This window comes from Osmerus mordax, chromosome 17 (genome assembly GCF_038355195.1).
Source record: "Osmerus mordax isolate fOsmMor3 chromosome 17, fOsmMor3.pri, whole genome shotgun sequence".
Lineage (NCBI taxonomy): Eukaryota > Metazoa > Chordata > Actinopteri > Osmeriformes > Osmeridae > Osmerus > Osmerus mordax.
In genome coordinates, this window is record NC_090066.1 from 287226 (window position 1) to 304555 (window position 17330).

Genomic DNA, 17330 nt, shown 5'->3' on the forward strand with positions numbered 1-17330 from the left:
CACACAGACACACACACTTACATACACATACACAGTGGTGATTCAGGATGTTAGTAAATTTACATTTTACATTTATTCATTTAGCAGATGCTTTTATCCAAAGCGACTTCCAAGAGAGAGCTTTACAAAAGTGCATAGGTCACTGATCATAACAATAAGATAGCCCCGAACATTGCGAGTAGCCAAACATGAAGCATACATTGTGAAAAGCAAATAAGTGCCAATGGGGAGAACCATTAATTTGTAACAAGTTACAAATTAAACAACATGAACCTCAAAAGTGCAAGAGTGTACCTGTAGAAAAAGCAAGCAACAATAATATAATTGACAAAAATGTCATATAAATCAAGTAATTGTATAGCCCTTTTTACAAGCAATGTCACAGAGGGCTTCACATATGCCCATAGAACTGCACCTAAACCAACCTAAACCCTCAACAAAGACAGAGTAAGACAGAGAAAGAGTAGAGAGAACGTACCTCAGGAGAAGACAGAGTAGAGAGAACGTACCTCAGGAGAAGACAGAGTAGAGAGAACCTACCTCAGGAGAAGACAGAGTAGAGAGAACGTACCTCAGGAGAAGACAGAGTAGAGAGAACGTACCTCAGGAGAAGACAGAGTAGAGAGAACGTACCTCAGGAGAAGACAGAGTAGAGAGAACGTACCTCAGGAGAACATGGACAGCAGATGTGCAGCTGGAACAGGAAGAGTAGAAGACAAGAGATGGAACACCAGAGCAACTCTCTCTCTTTTTCACTCTGCTGTGTCTACTTCCTGTGTTGACGCTCTACTTCCTGTCCTGTAGATGAGAAGGAGAAGTGGTCCTGGGAGCATCCTGTTGCCCAGCTTCCACATCTCCATGCTGTCTGTGGACGACCACATCAGCAGGAAGTACGCCTTCAAGGTGAGCGTCACGCCAGGCACGCTCACACACACTCACTCACTCACACACACACACTCACACACACACTCACACACACACTCACACACTCACACACTCACACACACACACACACACACACACACACACACACACACACACACACACACACACACACACTCACACTCAAACACACACTCACACACACACACACACCCACACACACACACACACACACACACTCAAACACACACACACACACACACACACACACTCACTCACTCACTCACACACTCACTCACACTCAAACACACACACACACACACTCACACAACAGGGCTCCAGACTAACTTGTTGCCTTGGTTGCACTGGTGCGTCTAACTTTTTTATTTAGGTGCACCAGCACAAAATTTAGGTGCACCCAAATTTTTCCTTGCGTCGCCACAATTTCAAGGTCACCTTTTTATCACGCTCCATATACATTCATATATATTATATAAATGATCTTAAACAAGAATAAGGTGTAGGTAAATATATTTTTTATTTGAAGCACAATCATACTGTATATAAAAATAAAAATATTTTAAGTGCTTCACTGAGCTGCCAAACTAAAACATTTTAAGCAAACAAAACATTTCAAAATAGAAAGTGCTACTGTTTAAAAGCGCTTCCCTGAACTGAGACCTAACATTTCATGGTTCAAAGTCTTATGGCGGGTCCCACCTTGCTGTCGCAGGCCCTGCAGATGGCCAACACCTGTAATTTGGCCTTCTTGCCCTTTGTCCTTGGCTAAATCTTCTTGCCACACTCTCCCTAGCATCAAAATCCTAGCTCCATGGGTTAGCTCCATGGCCCAGCTCCGTAACTCAGGGGTCCGCAATTCATTTTTACAAGGGACCACATGAGAAACCTGAAATGTGTTGGAGGGCCGCATCAACAATAACTTGAACTTAATTCTGCTCACTATTCATTTTCTCCCATTGTAAAAAGCAGTAAAGTATATATTTTGATTAGCTGGTTATCAGAAGAATAAGGATATTCTGTAAATGTTTATATAAATATTTTAGATTTTGGTGTAGGTCAAATGGGAAAAGACTATAGAAGTAATAAACAGTAAAAACAACAACAACAGTGTTTCATTTTATTTGTAACCAGTTAATCTTCACAAACACTGAAAAGTTGTTTTGCAGTATGTTAAATATATGCAACTGATCAACATTATACAAAAAGATATACGTTTTTTCAGTTCATTTTGTTCTGTGAGAGAAATCCACTGGGCTTGAACAAGTGCATCGAAATCTGGCTGCATGTCCGAGGTGGATATGCGAAGGACAGCTGACAGGTGATGATCAGGGTCTGCAGTTCAACTAGCAAACCATCAGCCGGCGCCCACTGAATCAGTCAAGTTCTTATTATGTCCGCATTTTTTTTCACAGCTTGCACTTTGACCTCAGTAATCAGATACTTAGAAGTCCATGTCTTGTTAAAAGTTAATCAGAGGCAAAGTTTTTCATTTTCGAGGGCTAACCAACAGCTAACTCTCCTGTCGGTGAGGTTGCGCAAGCGCACATATGTAAATCGAGTGATCACTGTAGTCTTTCAGGACTACATATTTACTACCGCTCAACACATTTATTTAAAATGTTTGATTTACCTCACACGGGCCGGATTGAGACAGCCTGTTGCCGGTTATGGCGGTTATCAGAGGCAAAGACCCGCCCCATCTCTGTCTCTGATTGGTTTAGACCACGATATGATCCAACCATGAGTGTCAGTTCCGTCAAAGGATAACAAACGCTTCGTTTGTGGAGAGACAGCGGATGCGAGGAGGTTAGGTGCACCGGTGCAACCTAGGAAAACATTTTGTCGCACCCTTACACATTTCGGTCGCATCGTGCGACCAAATTGGTCGCACTCTAGAGCGCTGCACACACACTCACACACACACACACATTCACTCACACAAACACTGTCCTGTCTCCAGGCGACTCACCCCAACATGAGGACGTATTATTTCTGCACGGACACGGTGAAAGATATGGAGGCCTGGATGAAGGTGATGACAGATGCTGCTCTGGTGCACACTGAGCCAATCAGGAGGTAGATCTACACCACAGACACGGCCACAAGCACACACATATCTCACACATACATCACACTGGATTTTGTCTTACACTGTCTCTCTCTCTCTCTCTCTCTCTCTCTCCATCTCTCCATCTCTCCCTCCCTCCTTCCCTCTCTCCATCTCTCTCTCTCTCCCTCCCTCGCTCTATCTCTCTCCATCTCCCCCTCCTTCCCTCTCTCCTTCTCTCCCTCCCTCCATCTCTCCTTCCCTCTCCATCTCTTCATCTCTCCCTCCCTTCTTCCCTCTCTCCCTCTCAGGCAGGACAAGCTGAAGCTGGACCAGGAGAACCACCGTGTTCTGACCCGGCCGGAGATCCAGAACAACGAGAGGAACCGTCAGGCTGTCCCCCCCAGCGCCCGCTCCTCATCACAGGAGACCAGGAGGGAGGAGAAGCCGTCCGGCCAGAGAGACAGGCAGCGCTTCACCCTGCAGAGCCAGGGAGACACACTCTGCCTCCAGAAGGCCAGTAGAAACTCTTCCACAGATGAAGGCACTGTGCGTGTGTGTGTGTGAGTGTTTGAGTGTGTTCAGTGTTCCTCAGTCACAGTTCAGACCATGAATAGGGAAGACGGTTTACTGTATTTTTCGGAAATAAAGCTGCCGTTTGTACCCCGATTTTATTTATTTTTCAACAAAACTACAGTAGAAACACTTTTTCGTTAATGCTATTTAACCCCTTAAGGAGTAGCGTTGCACATATGTGAATGTTCGAATGCATATATGCGATTTCGAACAACTGAATATTTTCCGATATATATTCCACAAACGCTTTAGTATGGCTTCAAAATGTACTAATTCTTTTCCGTAAAAGACGGTACATTTACATTTTACATTTATTCATTTAGCAGACGCTTTTATCCAAAGCGACTTCCAAGAGAGAGCTTTACAAAGTGCATAGGTCACTGATCATAACAACGAGATAGCCACAAAACATTGCGAGTAGCCAAAACATGAAGCACACATTGTGAACAACCAAAGTAAGTGCCAAAGGGAAGAACCATAAGAGCATGTAGTTAAACAAGTTACAATTAAACAAAATGAACTGCTATAAGTGCAAGTGTACCTGTGAAAAAAAAGAAGACAAGCAACAATAATAAAAAACAATATATCACAGCGAGTACAAACAATTTTTAATCAGTTACCACTAACCACAAGAGCAACAAGTCTCTGAGCAAGAGTCATTGTGATCCTTGAGGGAACTAACATCGGGTCAAGCGAACCATTCCTAAGTACCGTTGTACTCCCGGAACAAGTGCGTCTTGAGCCTTTTCTTGAAGGTGGAGAGACAGTCAGTGTCTCTGATGGAGGTGGAGAGTTGATTCCACCACTGGGGGGCCAGACAGGAGAAGAGCTTGTGTAGCAAACATGATCAATCCCAGAATAGACTCAATTCTACATCATAACATCAACATGGTTCCGTTCTTTAAATGAATGCCTGTCCTGGCGTGGTGGGCAGGGCGACTTGAACGCTTTTAAGCCTGCATGTGAGCCTCCACAGTGAAAGGTGCTTTATACATAAAACACATTATGTTTAATTATGAAATACTAGAGAGAGTAAAATATCTGTCCGAAGGCAGGCACACCCTAATATGAATGTAATTATTGGTAGTAATATAAATGTGATTATTAGTAGTTATATGAATGTGATTATTATTAGTAGCAGTAGTAATATGAATGTGATTATTAGTAGTAATATGAATGTAACTGCAGGACGGGGTGAGTTACACGCTGCAGAGAGACGGAGAGAGGCTCCTGCTGCACAGGGAGGAGGAGAGGAAGACTGCGGGGCAGGAAGCAGGGGAAGACCGCGGAGCCCAGATGGAGGAGAAATATGCTCCTTCCAAAGACGGAGAGAAGTACCTATTGACAAGAGATGGAGAGAAGTACGCGCTGGAGAGGGTGGGAGACCATCACACACTCCAGAGAAACCAGCAGGGAGACCAGCAGAGAGACTGTCACACCCTCCAGAGAGACCAGCAGGGAGACTGTCACACCCTCCAGAGAAACCAGCAGGGAGACCAGCAGGGAGACCAGAAGAGAGACCAGCAGAAAGACTGTTACGCCCTCCAGAGAGACCAGAAGGGAGACCAGCAGAGAGACTGTCACGCCCTCCAGAGAGACCAGAAGGGAGACCAGCAGAGAGACTGTCACACCCTCCAGAGAAACCAGCAGAGAGACCAGCAGGGAGACTGTCACACCCTCCAGAGAGACCAGCAGAGAGACCAACAAAAACACGCTCTACAGAAGGAGCTCAGGAGACAGCTCTCTCTCAGAGAAGGAGAGGACAAGTACAGGACCTACCGAGGAGACAAGTATGCCACTGTTAAGGAAGTAGACTACAGCAGCCACAAGTATGCTACTCTTAAGGAAGGAGACTACAGCAGCCACAGGGTAGTGGACAAGTATGGCACCCTGCGCGTCCAAGGAGATAAGTACGGTTTCAAGAGAGACGGTTTCCAGAGAGAAGGTAGCTGTGAGCGTGCTCTCACCAACATTAGCAGCATCAAGCTGCTCCCCGCCCAGGCCGCCGCCATCGCCGCCTCCGTCTCTGCCTGCCGCCAGGCCCAGCTCAACGGCCCCGGGGAGCGGCCGGGGGACTGCATCCCAGGAGAGGTGGGGGGCACCCTTGGGAGAGGCCCAGGAAAGGCCCAGGCTCCGGAGCCAGAGACAGGCCTGTCCAGAACCAGCTCCATGCAGCAGCTGGAACACTGGGTCAGAACTCAGAAGACGAGGGGACCAGATGAGGACGTGAGGAGGTAGGTGTGTGTGTGTGGGGAGGTAGGTGTGTGTGTGGGGAGGTAGAGGTGTGTGTGTGGAGGTAGGGGTGTGTGTGTGTGTGTGTGTGTGGGGGGGAGGTAGGGGTGTGTGTGGGGAGGTAGGGGTGTGTGTGGGGAGGTAGGGGTGTGTGTGTGTGTGGGGGAGGTACGGGGGTGTGTGTGTGTGTGGGGGAGGTACGGGGGTGTGTGTGTGTGTGGGGGAGGTAGGGGTGTGTGTGGGGAGGTAGGGGTGTGTGTGTGTGTGGGGGAGGTAGGGGTGTGTGTGTGTGTGTGTGTGGGGGAGGTAGGGGTGTGTGTGGGGAGGTAGGGGTGTGTGTGTGTGTGTGTGTGGGGGAGGTAGGGGTGCGTGTGGGGAGGTAGGGGTGTGTGTGTGTGTGTGTGTGTGTGTGGGGAGCTGGTGACATGAGCTGGTGACATGAGCTGGTGACATGAGCTGCTCCCATCCCCCAGCATGGTGTCCTACCAGACGCTTCCCAGGAACATGCCAAGCCATCGCGCCCCGCCGCCCCACTACCCGGAGGGCTACCGTACGCTCCCCCGGAAGGTGCTTCCACGGCCGGACAGCGTGTGCAGCGTGGCGGGTTCCCTGTACGATCACGCCCTTCGCCCTGCCCCCCAGGCCAGTCCCCTCACGGCAGCGGAGAAGCGGCGCTCCATGCGGGACGACACCATGTGGCAGCTGTACGAGTGGCAGCAGAGACAAGCCTGCTCCCGCAACAGCCTGGCACTGCCCCCCGCCCCGCCCACACGCTGCTCCACCCTGCCCAGCCCCAGGACCAGGGCCCACCCCGCACCGCCCCGCCCCCACGCCGTCCCCCCCTCCCCTTCTCACGGCTCTCTCTACAGCTCCTTCTCCCCCCCGCGCCAGGCCCTGCCCCCCGCCCCCCGCTGTGAGATCACCTCCCCCGACTACAGAGGAGACCTGAGCATCGACCGCCGGCACAGACCTCACCACGCCAAGGTGACACACTCATACACTCTCATAGGACACACCACACTAATGTGAACCGCACTCAGAGTATGTGACAGTAGCAGCTGTGATGACTGTGTCCTCAGCACCCTGCGGAGCGCAGGTCCCTCCCTCCCGCCCTGCCTGCCCCGCCCATCTCAGCCCAATCCCTGCAGGGCAAGACGGTGAGCAGCTCTCTCGCTTCCTCTCTTCCTCTCTCTTTTCCTCTCTCTCTCTCTCTCTCTCTCTCTCTCTTCCTCTCACTCTTTCTTCCTCTGTCTCTCTTTCTCTCTCTCTCTCTTTTTTACATTTACATTTAGTCATTTAGCAGACGCTCTTATCCAGAGCGACTTACAGTAAGTACAGGGACATTCCCCCGAGGCAAGTAGGGTGAAGTGGACACAACGTAATTTTGCATGGCCGGGAATCAAACCAGCAACCTTCTGATTACTAGCCCGATTCCCTAACCGCTTAGCCACCTGACTTTTTTCCTCTGTCTCTCTTTCTCCTTCCTTCTCTCTGTCTCTCTCTCTCTCTCCTCCCTTCTCTCTGTCTCTCTCTCTCTCCTCCCTTCTCTCTGTCTCTCTCTCCTCCCTTCTCTGTCCCTCTCTCTCTCCTCCCTTCTCTCTGTCTCTCTCTCTCTCCTCCCTTCTCTCTGTCCCTCTCTGAAGGGTAAAAAGATTACCAGAGGTCTTTCTGTTGTTCTGTTTTATAATCATATTCCTTAGCTTCCATCACACTATTGTTTCATGATAACAGCAGTGTAGCGGCAGGAAGTAAAACAGCTTCAGGGTGATTACTATTTAGGAGGCAGAGAGGCAGGCAGAGAGAGGGCAGCTGGAGAGGTGTGTTCTGGATATTAGTGTAAATGTCTGGGATCGCTGTTCAGGTTGCAGCCATAACATCGGGGCCCTCTACAAGTCATCTTAAGAAAATATGTGGATGTGGATGATGTGTGTGTGTGTGCAGTCTGAAGAGCTGACCCTGCTCCTGATCCAGCTGTGTGTGTGTGTGTGTGTGTGCAGTCTGAAGAGCTGACCCTGCTCCTGATCCAGCTGCGTAGGCAGCAGTCAGAGCTGAGCAGCGCCAGGCAGCTGTCCCTGACTCAGCTGCTCTGCCTCAGCAGGGACACGCCCAACGCCAAGGTCAGCACCTGCACGGGTGTGCTGTGTACCATGCATGTGTGTGTGTTGCATTGCCACATCCATCCTCTCTAAGGCAGCATGTATCTGTGTGAAGGATACAGTAAATTCCTGCTCTCTCCAGTGCTGTCTGGCCTGACCTGGCCTATTCAGCTGTGTGGGTCTGGATGGTCTTAAAGCACACTGGAGTAGAGCAGACTGGCGGCTCACCACTACCTCCTTTACCACCTCCTCCTCTACCACCACCTCCTCCTCCTCTACCACCTCCTCCTCTACCACCAACTCTTCCTCCTCTACCACTACCACCTCCTCCTCTACCACCACCTCCTCCTCCTCTACCACCTCCTCCTCTACCACTACCTCCTCTACCACTACCACCTCCTCCTCCTCTACCACCACCTCCTCCTCCTCTACCACCACCTCCTCCTCCTCTACCACCTCCTCCTCTACCACTACCTCCTCTACCACTACCGCCTCCTCCTCCTCTACCACCACCTCCTCCTCCTCTACCACCTCCTCCTCTACCACCACCTCTTCCTCCTCTACCACTACCACCTCCTCCTCTACCACCACCTCCTCCTCCTCTACCACCACCTCCTCTACCACCTCCTCCTCTACCACTACCTCCTCTACCACTACCACCTCCTCCTTCTCTACCACCTCCTTCTCCTCTACCTCCTCCTTCTCCTTCTCTTCATTTTCTTGTTCCTGGGCTGCATCTGTGTATCTGTCTGCTTGAAATCTCCTTTCTCTTTCCTATTCTTCTATTTATTAATCTCTCACTAATTAATATTATTCCTCTCTGTCTCTCTCTCCTCCCTCCCTTCCTCCCTATCTCCTATCTCCTCTCTCCTCCTACCTCTCTCTCCTCCTACTCTCTACCTCTCTCTACTCTCTACCTCTCTCCTCCGACTCTACCTCTCTCCTCCTACTCTCTACCTCTCTCCTCCTACCTCTCTCCTCCTACTCTCTACCTCTCTCCTCCTACCTCTCTCCTCCTACTCTCTACCTCTCTCTGCTCCTCTCTACCTCTCTCTTCCTACCTCTCTCTCCTCCTACTCTAACCCTAACCCTACCTCTCTCTCCTTTCCGCTGCGGATGACAGAGTGATGTTCTGTCTCATCACATCCAAAGAAACCTCATGTACCTGGACAGCCAGGTGAGGAGCACTCTCCTGTCTAGAGTAACTCTATTGTTACTCTCCTGTGTCTACTCTCCTGTCTCTACTCTACAGTCTCTATTATCCTGTGTCTACTCTACAGTCTCTACTCTACAGTCTCTATTCTCCTGTGTCTACTCTCCTGCGTCTAATCTCTTGTGTCTACTTGTATGTCTCTACTCTCCTGTGTCTACTCTACAGTCTCTACTGTCTCTCTTCCCCACTGTTTCTAATCTCTACAACTATTTTTATATACCCGATTTTTCGCCACCATCCCTAATCCAGTCTCAGCTGAACTATCTCTATTGAAATGATTCATCCTATGTACACTGTATACTAACTATGTACTTTACTGCAACTGTACTCTACTGATGTCTCTGTTGTTGCCTTTACAGTCCTGTAGCCCTCTAAACTCCACTCTTACTTCTCTGATCTAGATTGGGTTGTGGTGTCCTCTGTCTCTATTGACTTCTAATGTATTCTACTCTCTACTCTGGTCTCTGCTTCTTAGGAGCAGGTCTGTTTTAGGGCAAGTCTGGACTAGTCTAGTCCCACTTGGACCAGGTCTATACAGGGCAGTCTGGACTAGTCTAGTCCCACTTGGACCAGGTCTATACAGGACAGTCTGGACTAGTCTAGTCCCACTTGGACCAGGTCTATACAGGACATAGTGTTTCCCACAGAATGTGATAATATTCTTGGCGGTAGGGAGGGGCAGAGCCAGACATTGTAAAAATGTGGGGCTCAGCCCAAAGCTATGTCCTAGTATAGGTTAGATGTGAGTGTAGTTAAGGACTTCAACAAGTAATGCAAGACAATTCTTTGCATTAATTTGAGCGCTAAATAGTTTTTATAGCTTTATGTAATATAAATGTTACATTTATAACTATTTTTATATTTGCTGAATGTATTTAACTATGAATATAATTATATTTAACATGAATGTATCAGTTTTGGACACATTTGTGCAGAGAATTATGCTACTAACTGTTCGTAAACTCCGGATTGATTCTCCTGCCGATTATCGGAAAAAGCCGTTTGTCCAGTGCATTGATTCAGAGCGTGCACGGAGAGAGGGGGGCTATTATGGAAGCAAATCAGTGACATAATGTTTTGAATTTTCTAAGGCATTGAATACTTAATATTGAAATTTAAACACCACCGAATTTGGCAGTTTTGGTATTCACCTCTTTTAAAATTGAAATATTACTTTATTTCAATTATAAAAAAATTCAAGGTTCGGACATTCAGGTTGCTCAAATTCGAACAGTAAAGTTCAGATCCCGAAATTGCAAAATAAAAAATCAAGCTTCAGAAATTCAAATACAACTAAATGCAGGCTGCTCAAATTCGAATGGTGTAATTTTGATCCAAAAATGTTGACCTGAAATATGTGTAGCTGCAGGCAGTCATACATGCATGCATGCAGATCAGTAATCCAGTCTGGGGTAGTAACCTGGAGTCCTGCGTCTGGACATGGTGTCTGTATCAGCTCACATCATGTCAGTGTTCCCACAGTTGCTGCATTATTAACCCTGTGAGGTGTGTTCTGAGCACGCTCAGGGTGGTTATGGAGGACCGGGTCAGCTGTCCCAGGAACAGGACATCAGACACCCTGCTCCACATCACGCAGATCAAAACACAAAACAACCTGGACAGTTATAGTTAGCTGGTTATAGTCTGGTTAGCTGGTTAGCCCAGATTACCTGTGATAGTCTGTTAGGAGACAGGAAAGACAGGAAATACTACCACAACCCCAGCTTCTCCTTGTCTGCTAACGAGCCTCAACACTTCTCAGTCCTCCAGTCTTCAGCTGTGGAAGAGCTGTCCCTCTAACTCCTGTGTTTATCTGTGGAAGAGCTGTCCCTCTAACTCCTGTGTTTATCTGTGGAAGAGCTGTCCCTCTAACTCCTGTGTTGCTGCTGCTCCCCTCCCGCTGCTCCCCTCCCGCTGCTCCCCTCCCGCTGCTCCCCTCCCGCTGCTGCCCTCCCGCTGCTGCCCTCCCGCTGCTCCCCTCCCGCTGCTCCCCTCCCGCTGCTGCCCTCCCGCTGCTGCCCTCCCGCTGCTCTCCTCCCGCTGCTCCCCTCCCGCTGCTCCCCTCCCGCTGCTCCCCTCCCGCTGCTCCCCTCCCGCTGCTGCCCTCCCGCTGCTCCCCTCCCGCTGCTGCCCTCCCGCTGCTCCCCTCCCGCTGCTCCCCTCCCGCTGCTGCCCTCCCGCTGCTCCCCTCCCGCTGCTGCCCTCCCGCTGCTGCCCTCCCGCTGCTCCCCTCCCGCTGCTCCCCTCCCGCTGCTCCCCTCCCGCTGCTCCCCTCCCGCTGCTGCCCTCCCGCTGCCGGTCAGATGAAGGAGAACGAGCCTCTTATCTTCATGATTCACACAATGATAGAGAATTCAGCACCCAGGCCACAACTGTACCAGCAAGTAAGATCCTGGTGATACAACCTCTCCTCCCTCCCTCCCTCCATCCATCCATCCATCCATCCAGGCTGTTTAGCGTACATGGATCCATCCATCCAGGCTGTTTAGCGTACATGGATCCATCCATCCAGGCTGTTTAGCGTACATGGATCCATCCATCCAGGCTGTTTAGCGTACATGGATCCATCCATCCAGGCTGTTTAGCGTACATGGATCCATCCATCCAGGCTGTTTAGCTGGTTGTCCGATTAGTCAGTCGGTGGTATTCCTTCCTGGTGGTGTTGTTACATTGTTTACTAACTTAGATTGTTGTTGTTTACATCTGCACAAGGCTGGTTTGGTTGTCTGTGTTCAGAGAGTGTCCAATCAGGGACAACCTTCCTGTTTCTGATCGACTTTGTCTTAATTAACAGCTCTTATAGTTACCCTCCCCCAAAACCAATCAGGAGCTGAGAATCACCTGCCTGCTTGAGGAGTCTCAGCAGTGTGAGTCATGAGCGAGGGGTGACAGTGTGTGATGACTGTATTCAGCCCAGGGCCCCGTTCGTCGTAAGGGTTGAAGCTAAGTTAATCAATTGTCCCTTTAGCCCGTTAACATTAGCGAGATGAGTGAGAACAGCAAATATCGGTTCGTCAACGGCTGATCCGCATCCAAATCATGTGGTTAATTTCAATCAGGCTAAACTTATCAGGGAAATTGCACGTGCACGTCCTACTTCAAAAGGCAGGAAAGGTCGATCACCAAAACCGTGATTTTCTAACGGTATGATGGCGGAAAAGATGAAATAGAGAGCGGTGATAGGCTATTCTCGCCATCCGAGCAAACTATTATAATGAGTCTCTATAAGACAATAAGCATATTATCATGGCTAAGTCAAACACCGCCACCGCTGCCAGAGCAAGACAAGCAGCTTGGGAAACAATTGCCGATAAGCTATAAATGCGAAAGTTTTGGGGAAATGTATAGACTCATCTTAAGTGCCTCATTACCCCAATCAGATCACATTTCTTTAAATGTGCCTGCTGGCAGTAGGCTTAATGGAAATTAATAATCGAATGAGATCTTGCAAGCGAAAATAATGATCTCAACTCTTTCAGAATAAGTAGGCTAGATAAAAACAAGGCCAAAGAGTATCTAATTGATACGAATTCATAGACACTTATGAGGATATATGTAGGCTACTGAGCTTATATCATGTACTATATATGTGTATATGAATGTAGGCCTATGTGTAAACCCTCTTTGATTTCATTGACTGGGACATGGCCAGGGAATATGATGAATTGATTCATCAGCTGGATAAGCGCCAAGTACACTTTTCTTACAGCAACGCATGCTGCGGCTTTGCCAATGTTTTCTGCATCGCCTATACTGTAGAAATATTTAGCCTATAGCCTACCTGACGCAAAAAACCTCAAGGCTATGCGGTCTGAAGCACAGTTAAAGTTTCAAGTAGCTTTATTGTCAATTCTTCACATGTCAAGACATAAAAAGGAATCGATATGACGTTTCCCACTCTCCCACAGTGAAACATATAAAAAGCACAGGCACAACAGATAAGACAAGACATTTCGTAAAACATAGCGTTACATATTCACATACAGCAGCATAAGCTCATAATAAAGCATAAAGCTTGCTGCGGCGTGTGATATTTGCAATGTACGGCCCGAGAAGGTCTTGCAAATAAATGAGTCCATGTCGGCTGACTCGATATCGCTCAAACAAGAACTCATCCGTGTGAAATAAAGGATCTTGGCAATCGCGAAGAACTCTATTGGTATGGAAAGCTAATCGAACTAAATTATAGCTCCTTGGTCAACTGGGTCTCTCAAAAAGGGAGCTGCCATGTTATTTTCTGGGGGTGTGGCAAGCTTATCCAGCTACACTTACGTTAGCCTGCTCTGGAGCAGGTTAGTGCTAATTGATATGTTACTATGGTGATTTATCGAAAGTTGCTTCCACGAACCAAAAAGAGGGGCGTTTTTTTTATCTTAGCCTGAAAATTAGCTCGCTAAACCGCTTAGCGAGCTACGACGAATACCCCCTGGTCCTGTACAGGTGTTCATTAGTCCTGTACAGGTGTTCATTAGTCCTGTACAGGTGTTCATTAGTCATGCTTTCTAGCTGCTGTTCTGACAGGAAGATCCAGGGGGTAGCGCTTACAGCCTCCCATCCTCATCCCCATCCTCATCCCCAGACTCATCCCCAGACTCATCTCCAGACTCATCCCCAGCACTAACTCCATCCCCAGCCTCATCCCCAGCACTAACTCCATCCCCAGCCTCATCCCCAGCACTAACTCCATCCCCAGACTCATCCCCAGACTCACCCCCAGACTCATCCTCGTCCCCAGCACTAACTCCATCCCCACTCCCATCTCAGCCCATCCCCTCCAGTCTCTCTGATATTATCTATCTATCCATCAGTCTATCTGTGTGTGACAGTGTCCTTGTTGCTGGCTCCACAGGACCAGAGAGACAACACAGGCCAGGCCAGGCCAGAGGAACTGGACATACAGGCCAGGCCAGAGGAACTGGACATAGATGTAAGATGTCCTCTGTTCTCTACAGCTCCTCTACAGCTCCTCTACTCTGAAGTATGTTTGTGTTTAATCTAATCCTTATGTGTGTGTGTGTGTGTGTGTGTGTGTGTATCAGACCAAGCTCAGCAGACTGTGTGAGCAGGACAAAGCAGTGAGAACACAAGAGGACAAACTACAGCAACTCCACAGAGAGAAGGTAGGAGACCTTACCCACTCTCCTCTTCCTCCCTCTCCTCCTCCTCTTCCTCCCTCTCCTCTTTCTCCTCCTTTTCCTCTTCCTCCTCCTCCCTCTCCTCCTCTCTCCTCTTCCTCCTCCTCCCTCTCCTCCTCTTCCTCCCTCTCCTCCTCCCTCCCTCTCCTCCTCTTCCTCCTCCTTTTCCTTTTCCTCTTCCTCCTCCTCCCTCTCCTCCTCTCTCCTCCTCCGCCTCTTCCTCCTCCTCCCTCTCCTCCTCCTCTTCCTCCTCCCTCTCCCCCTCTTTCTCCTCCTTCCTCTCCTCCTCTTCCTCCTCCTCCCTCTCCTCCTCCTCTTCCTCTCTCCTCCTCCACCTTAACTGGCTCCTACCTCCCCTCTCTCCCCCCTCCTCCCTCCTGTCTCTGCAGCACACCCTGGAGACGGCCCTGCTTTCGGCCAGCCTGGAGCTGGAGCAGCACTCCCCAGGGCAGAGCGGCCCGGGGCAGAGCGGCCCGGGGCAGAGCGACCCGGCGCAGAGGGCCCTGGTCCAGCAGAGGGATGTGCTACAGAGCGGCCTTCTTGGGACCTGTAGAGAGCTGACGAGAGTCACCGCTGTGAGGCTCTCTCTCACACACACACATCTGCCTCACACACACACACACATGTAGACACACGCACACTCCCTGCCTCTGACGAGCGTGTGTGTGTGCAGGAATTGGAGCGCTCCAGGAGGGAGCATGACAGGCTGCAGGCTGCTGTCTGTCTGGCCAAGACCAGCCTGCTCAGCCAGCTGGAGACCCTGGGCAGCCCACAGGTACCACACCTCACACCTCACACCTCACACCACACACCACACACCACACACCACACACCTCACACCTCACACCACACACCACACACCTCACACCTCACACCGCACACCTCACACCACACACCACACACCTCACACCACACACCACACACCACACACCACACACCACACACCACACACCTCACACCACACACCTCACACCTCACACCACACACCGCACACCTCACACCACACACCTCACACCTCACACCACACACCAGACACCTCACACCACACACCAGACACCTCACACCACACACCACACACCTCACACCACACACCACACACCACACACCACACACCACACACCACACACCACACACCTCACACCACACACCACACACCACACACCAGACACCACACACCTCACACCACACACCTCACACCACACACCTAACACCACACACCTCACAAACACATACCCATGCACTCATGATAAGTTGAGTGTGTGTGTGTGCAGACAGAGCCCCCCAGCCAGCAGCATGTTCAGATCCAGAGGGAGCTGTGGAGGATCCAGGACGTGATGGAGGCTCTGGCTAAGAACAAGAAGAGCAGTGACACTGGTGACCTCACATGCACACACACTGGTGACCTCACATGCACACACACTGGTGACCTCACATGCACACACACTGGTGACCTCACGTGCACACACACTGGTGACCTCACATGCACACACACTGGTGACCTCACATCAGGGGTGGGGAACCTTTCTTCTGCCAGGGGCCATTTGGATATTTATTAAATCATTTGGGGGCTGTACAGAATTATCAATTTAAAAATGTGAATGCTATATTTGGTCAAACATTTAATTAACTCACCCCTAATGTGATGGCTGGAACTGCTTCTCTTTGGTGAGGTTTGTGATGTTAGCTGGCACGGATGCAGCCTGCTTTGACTAGGGGTGCATCGAACATTTCTTGGGGGGTATCATGATTACGGAAAGGGATCGTATTATTTTTTATATTGCTACAATTTTTGAGACTGCTTATCGATCTGAGTGTTAATCAGGCGCGGAGCCATACGTTGTAAACATTCGGGGCTTAGCCCAAACCAACAACGTATTCTGGGTTTGATTGAACATGGTTCCTGCAGTGCCATGGCGGGCCGGATCAAATGATTTCGGGCCGGACGTTCCCCACCCCTGCCTTACATGCACACACACACACACTGGTGACCTCACATGTTCACATGCACACATACTGAGGTCTCTGTCAGTGGTATGTATCTAACATCCTCTCTCTCTGGACAGGAGTCCTGGTCTCCAGCCTCAACAACAACAAGGTGAGTTCAACTCTAAGCCTCAGTCTGTGTGTGTGTCCACCTCTCTCAGAGCAGTAAGAGGTTGTGTGGTTAGGGTTATTAGGGTGTGGGTTATTAGGGTTAGGGTGGGTGCGGTTTAGGGTTATTAGGGTGTGGGTTATTAGGGTCAGGATGGGTGAGGGTTAGGGTTATTAGGGTGTGGGTTATTAGGGTTAGGGTGGGTAATGTTTATGGTTGTTAGGGTGTGGGTTATTAGGGTGAGGGTTAGTGTGGGTGAGGGTTATTAGGGTGAGGGTTAGGGTGGGTTAGGGTGAGGGTTAGGGTTAGGGTGGGTTAGGGTGGGTTAGGGTGAGGGTTAGGGTGGGTGAGGGTTATTAGGGTGAGGGTTAGGGTGGGTTAGGGTGGGTTAGGGTGAGGGGTTAGGGTGAGGGGTTAGGGTGAGGGTTAGGGTGAGGGGTTAGTAGGGGGTTCAGCTTCTCTAATCGCATTGTTGTTGTTGTTGTTGTTGATAGCCGGTGCTGTTACCGTGCCCCAGCCTACTCCGGGAGGGGGAAACCCCCGCGCCCCCCCGCCCCCCCCCTCCCCCAGTCCTATGACTCCTCCCAGCGCCCCCCTCCCCTGGCCCCCCCCCCTGCCCCCGCCCCTTGGTCCCTGCCCGGCCCCTCTCTGGTCAGACGACCGCAAGCCCAGCGCCAGGAATGGGACGCACAGCGTAAGACGCCGCAACCTTTCACCACTCAGCCTCTCCCCCAGCCTCCTCCCATTGGCTCATCATCCCCGCCGATGTGCCCCGCCTCCATCTGCAACCAATCATTTCATCCCAGAGCCTGTCCTTTAGCTCCTCCCTCTCTCCATCGCTGTTGGAGGAAGACGATGATGATGCTTATAGTGACGGTGATGATGGTGTTGATGAAGATGATGAAGAACATGATAATAGTGATGATAGTGACAGTTCCCTCATCTTCACTTGCCTCTGCTCGCTGTCATGTGACTCATCAGTCCACCTCTCGTGTGTGTGTGTGTGAGAGGATGTGTGTGTGTGTGTGAGGATGTG

At 50.0% G+C, this 17330-nt stretch overlaps 1 protein-coding gene across 1 annotated transcript in view; it reads left to right on the top strand.

Annotated features, from left to right (window-relative positions):
* LOC136960429 (pleckstrin homology domain-containing family A member 5-like) overlaps nt 1-17330 on the top strand; it is a 39899-nt gene that overhangs the window by 16860 nt on the left and 5709 nt on the right. The window contains 15 exon segments of the mRNA XM_067254926.1: nt 813-903; nt 2864-2979; nt 3262-3466; nt 4715-5760; nt 6232-6742; nt 6838-6915; nt 7756-7875; nt 8978-9031; nt 11371-11450; nt 13904-13967; nt 14107-14187; nt 14592-14777; nt 14876-14977; nt 15474-15576; nt 16266-16297. Coding sequence (XP_067111027.1) covers nt 813-903; nt 2864-2979; nt 3262-3466; nt 4715-5760; nt 6232-6742; nt 6838-6915; nt 7756-7875; nt 8978-9031; nt 11371-11450; nt 13904-13967; nt 14107-14187; nt 14592-14777; nt 14876-14977; nt 15474-15576; nt 16266-16297 — 2869 coding nt within the window.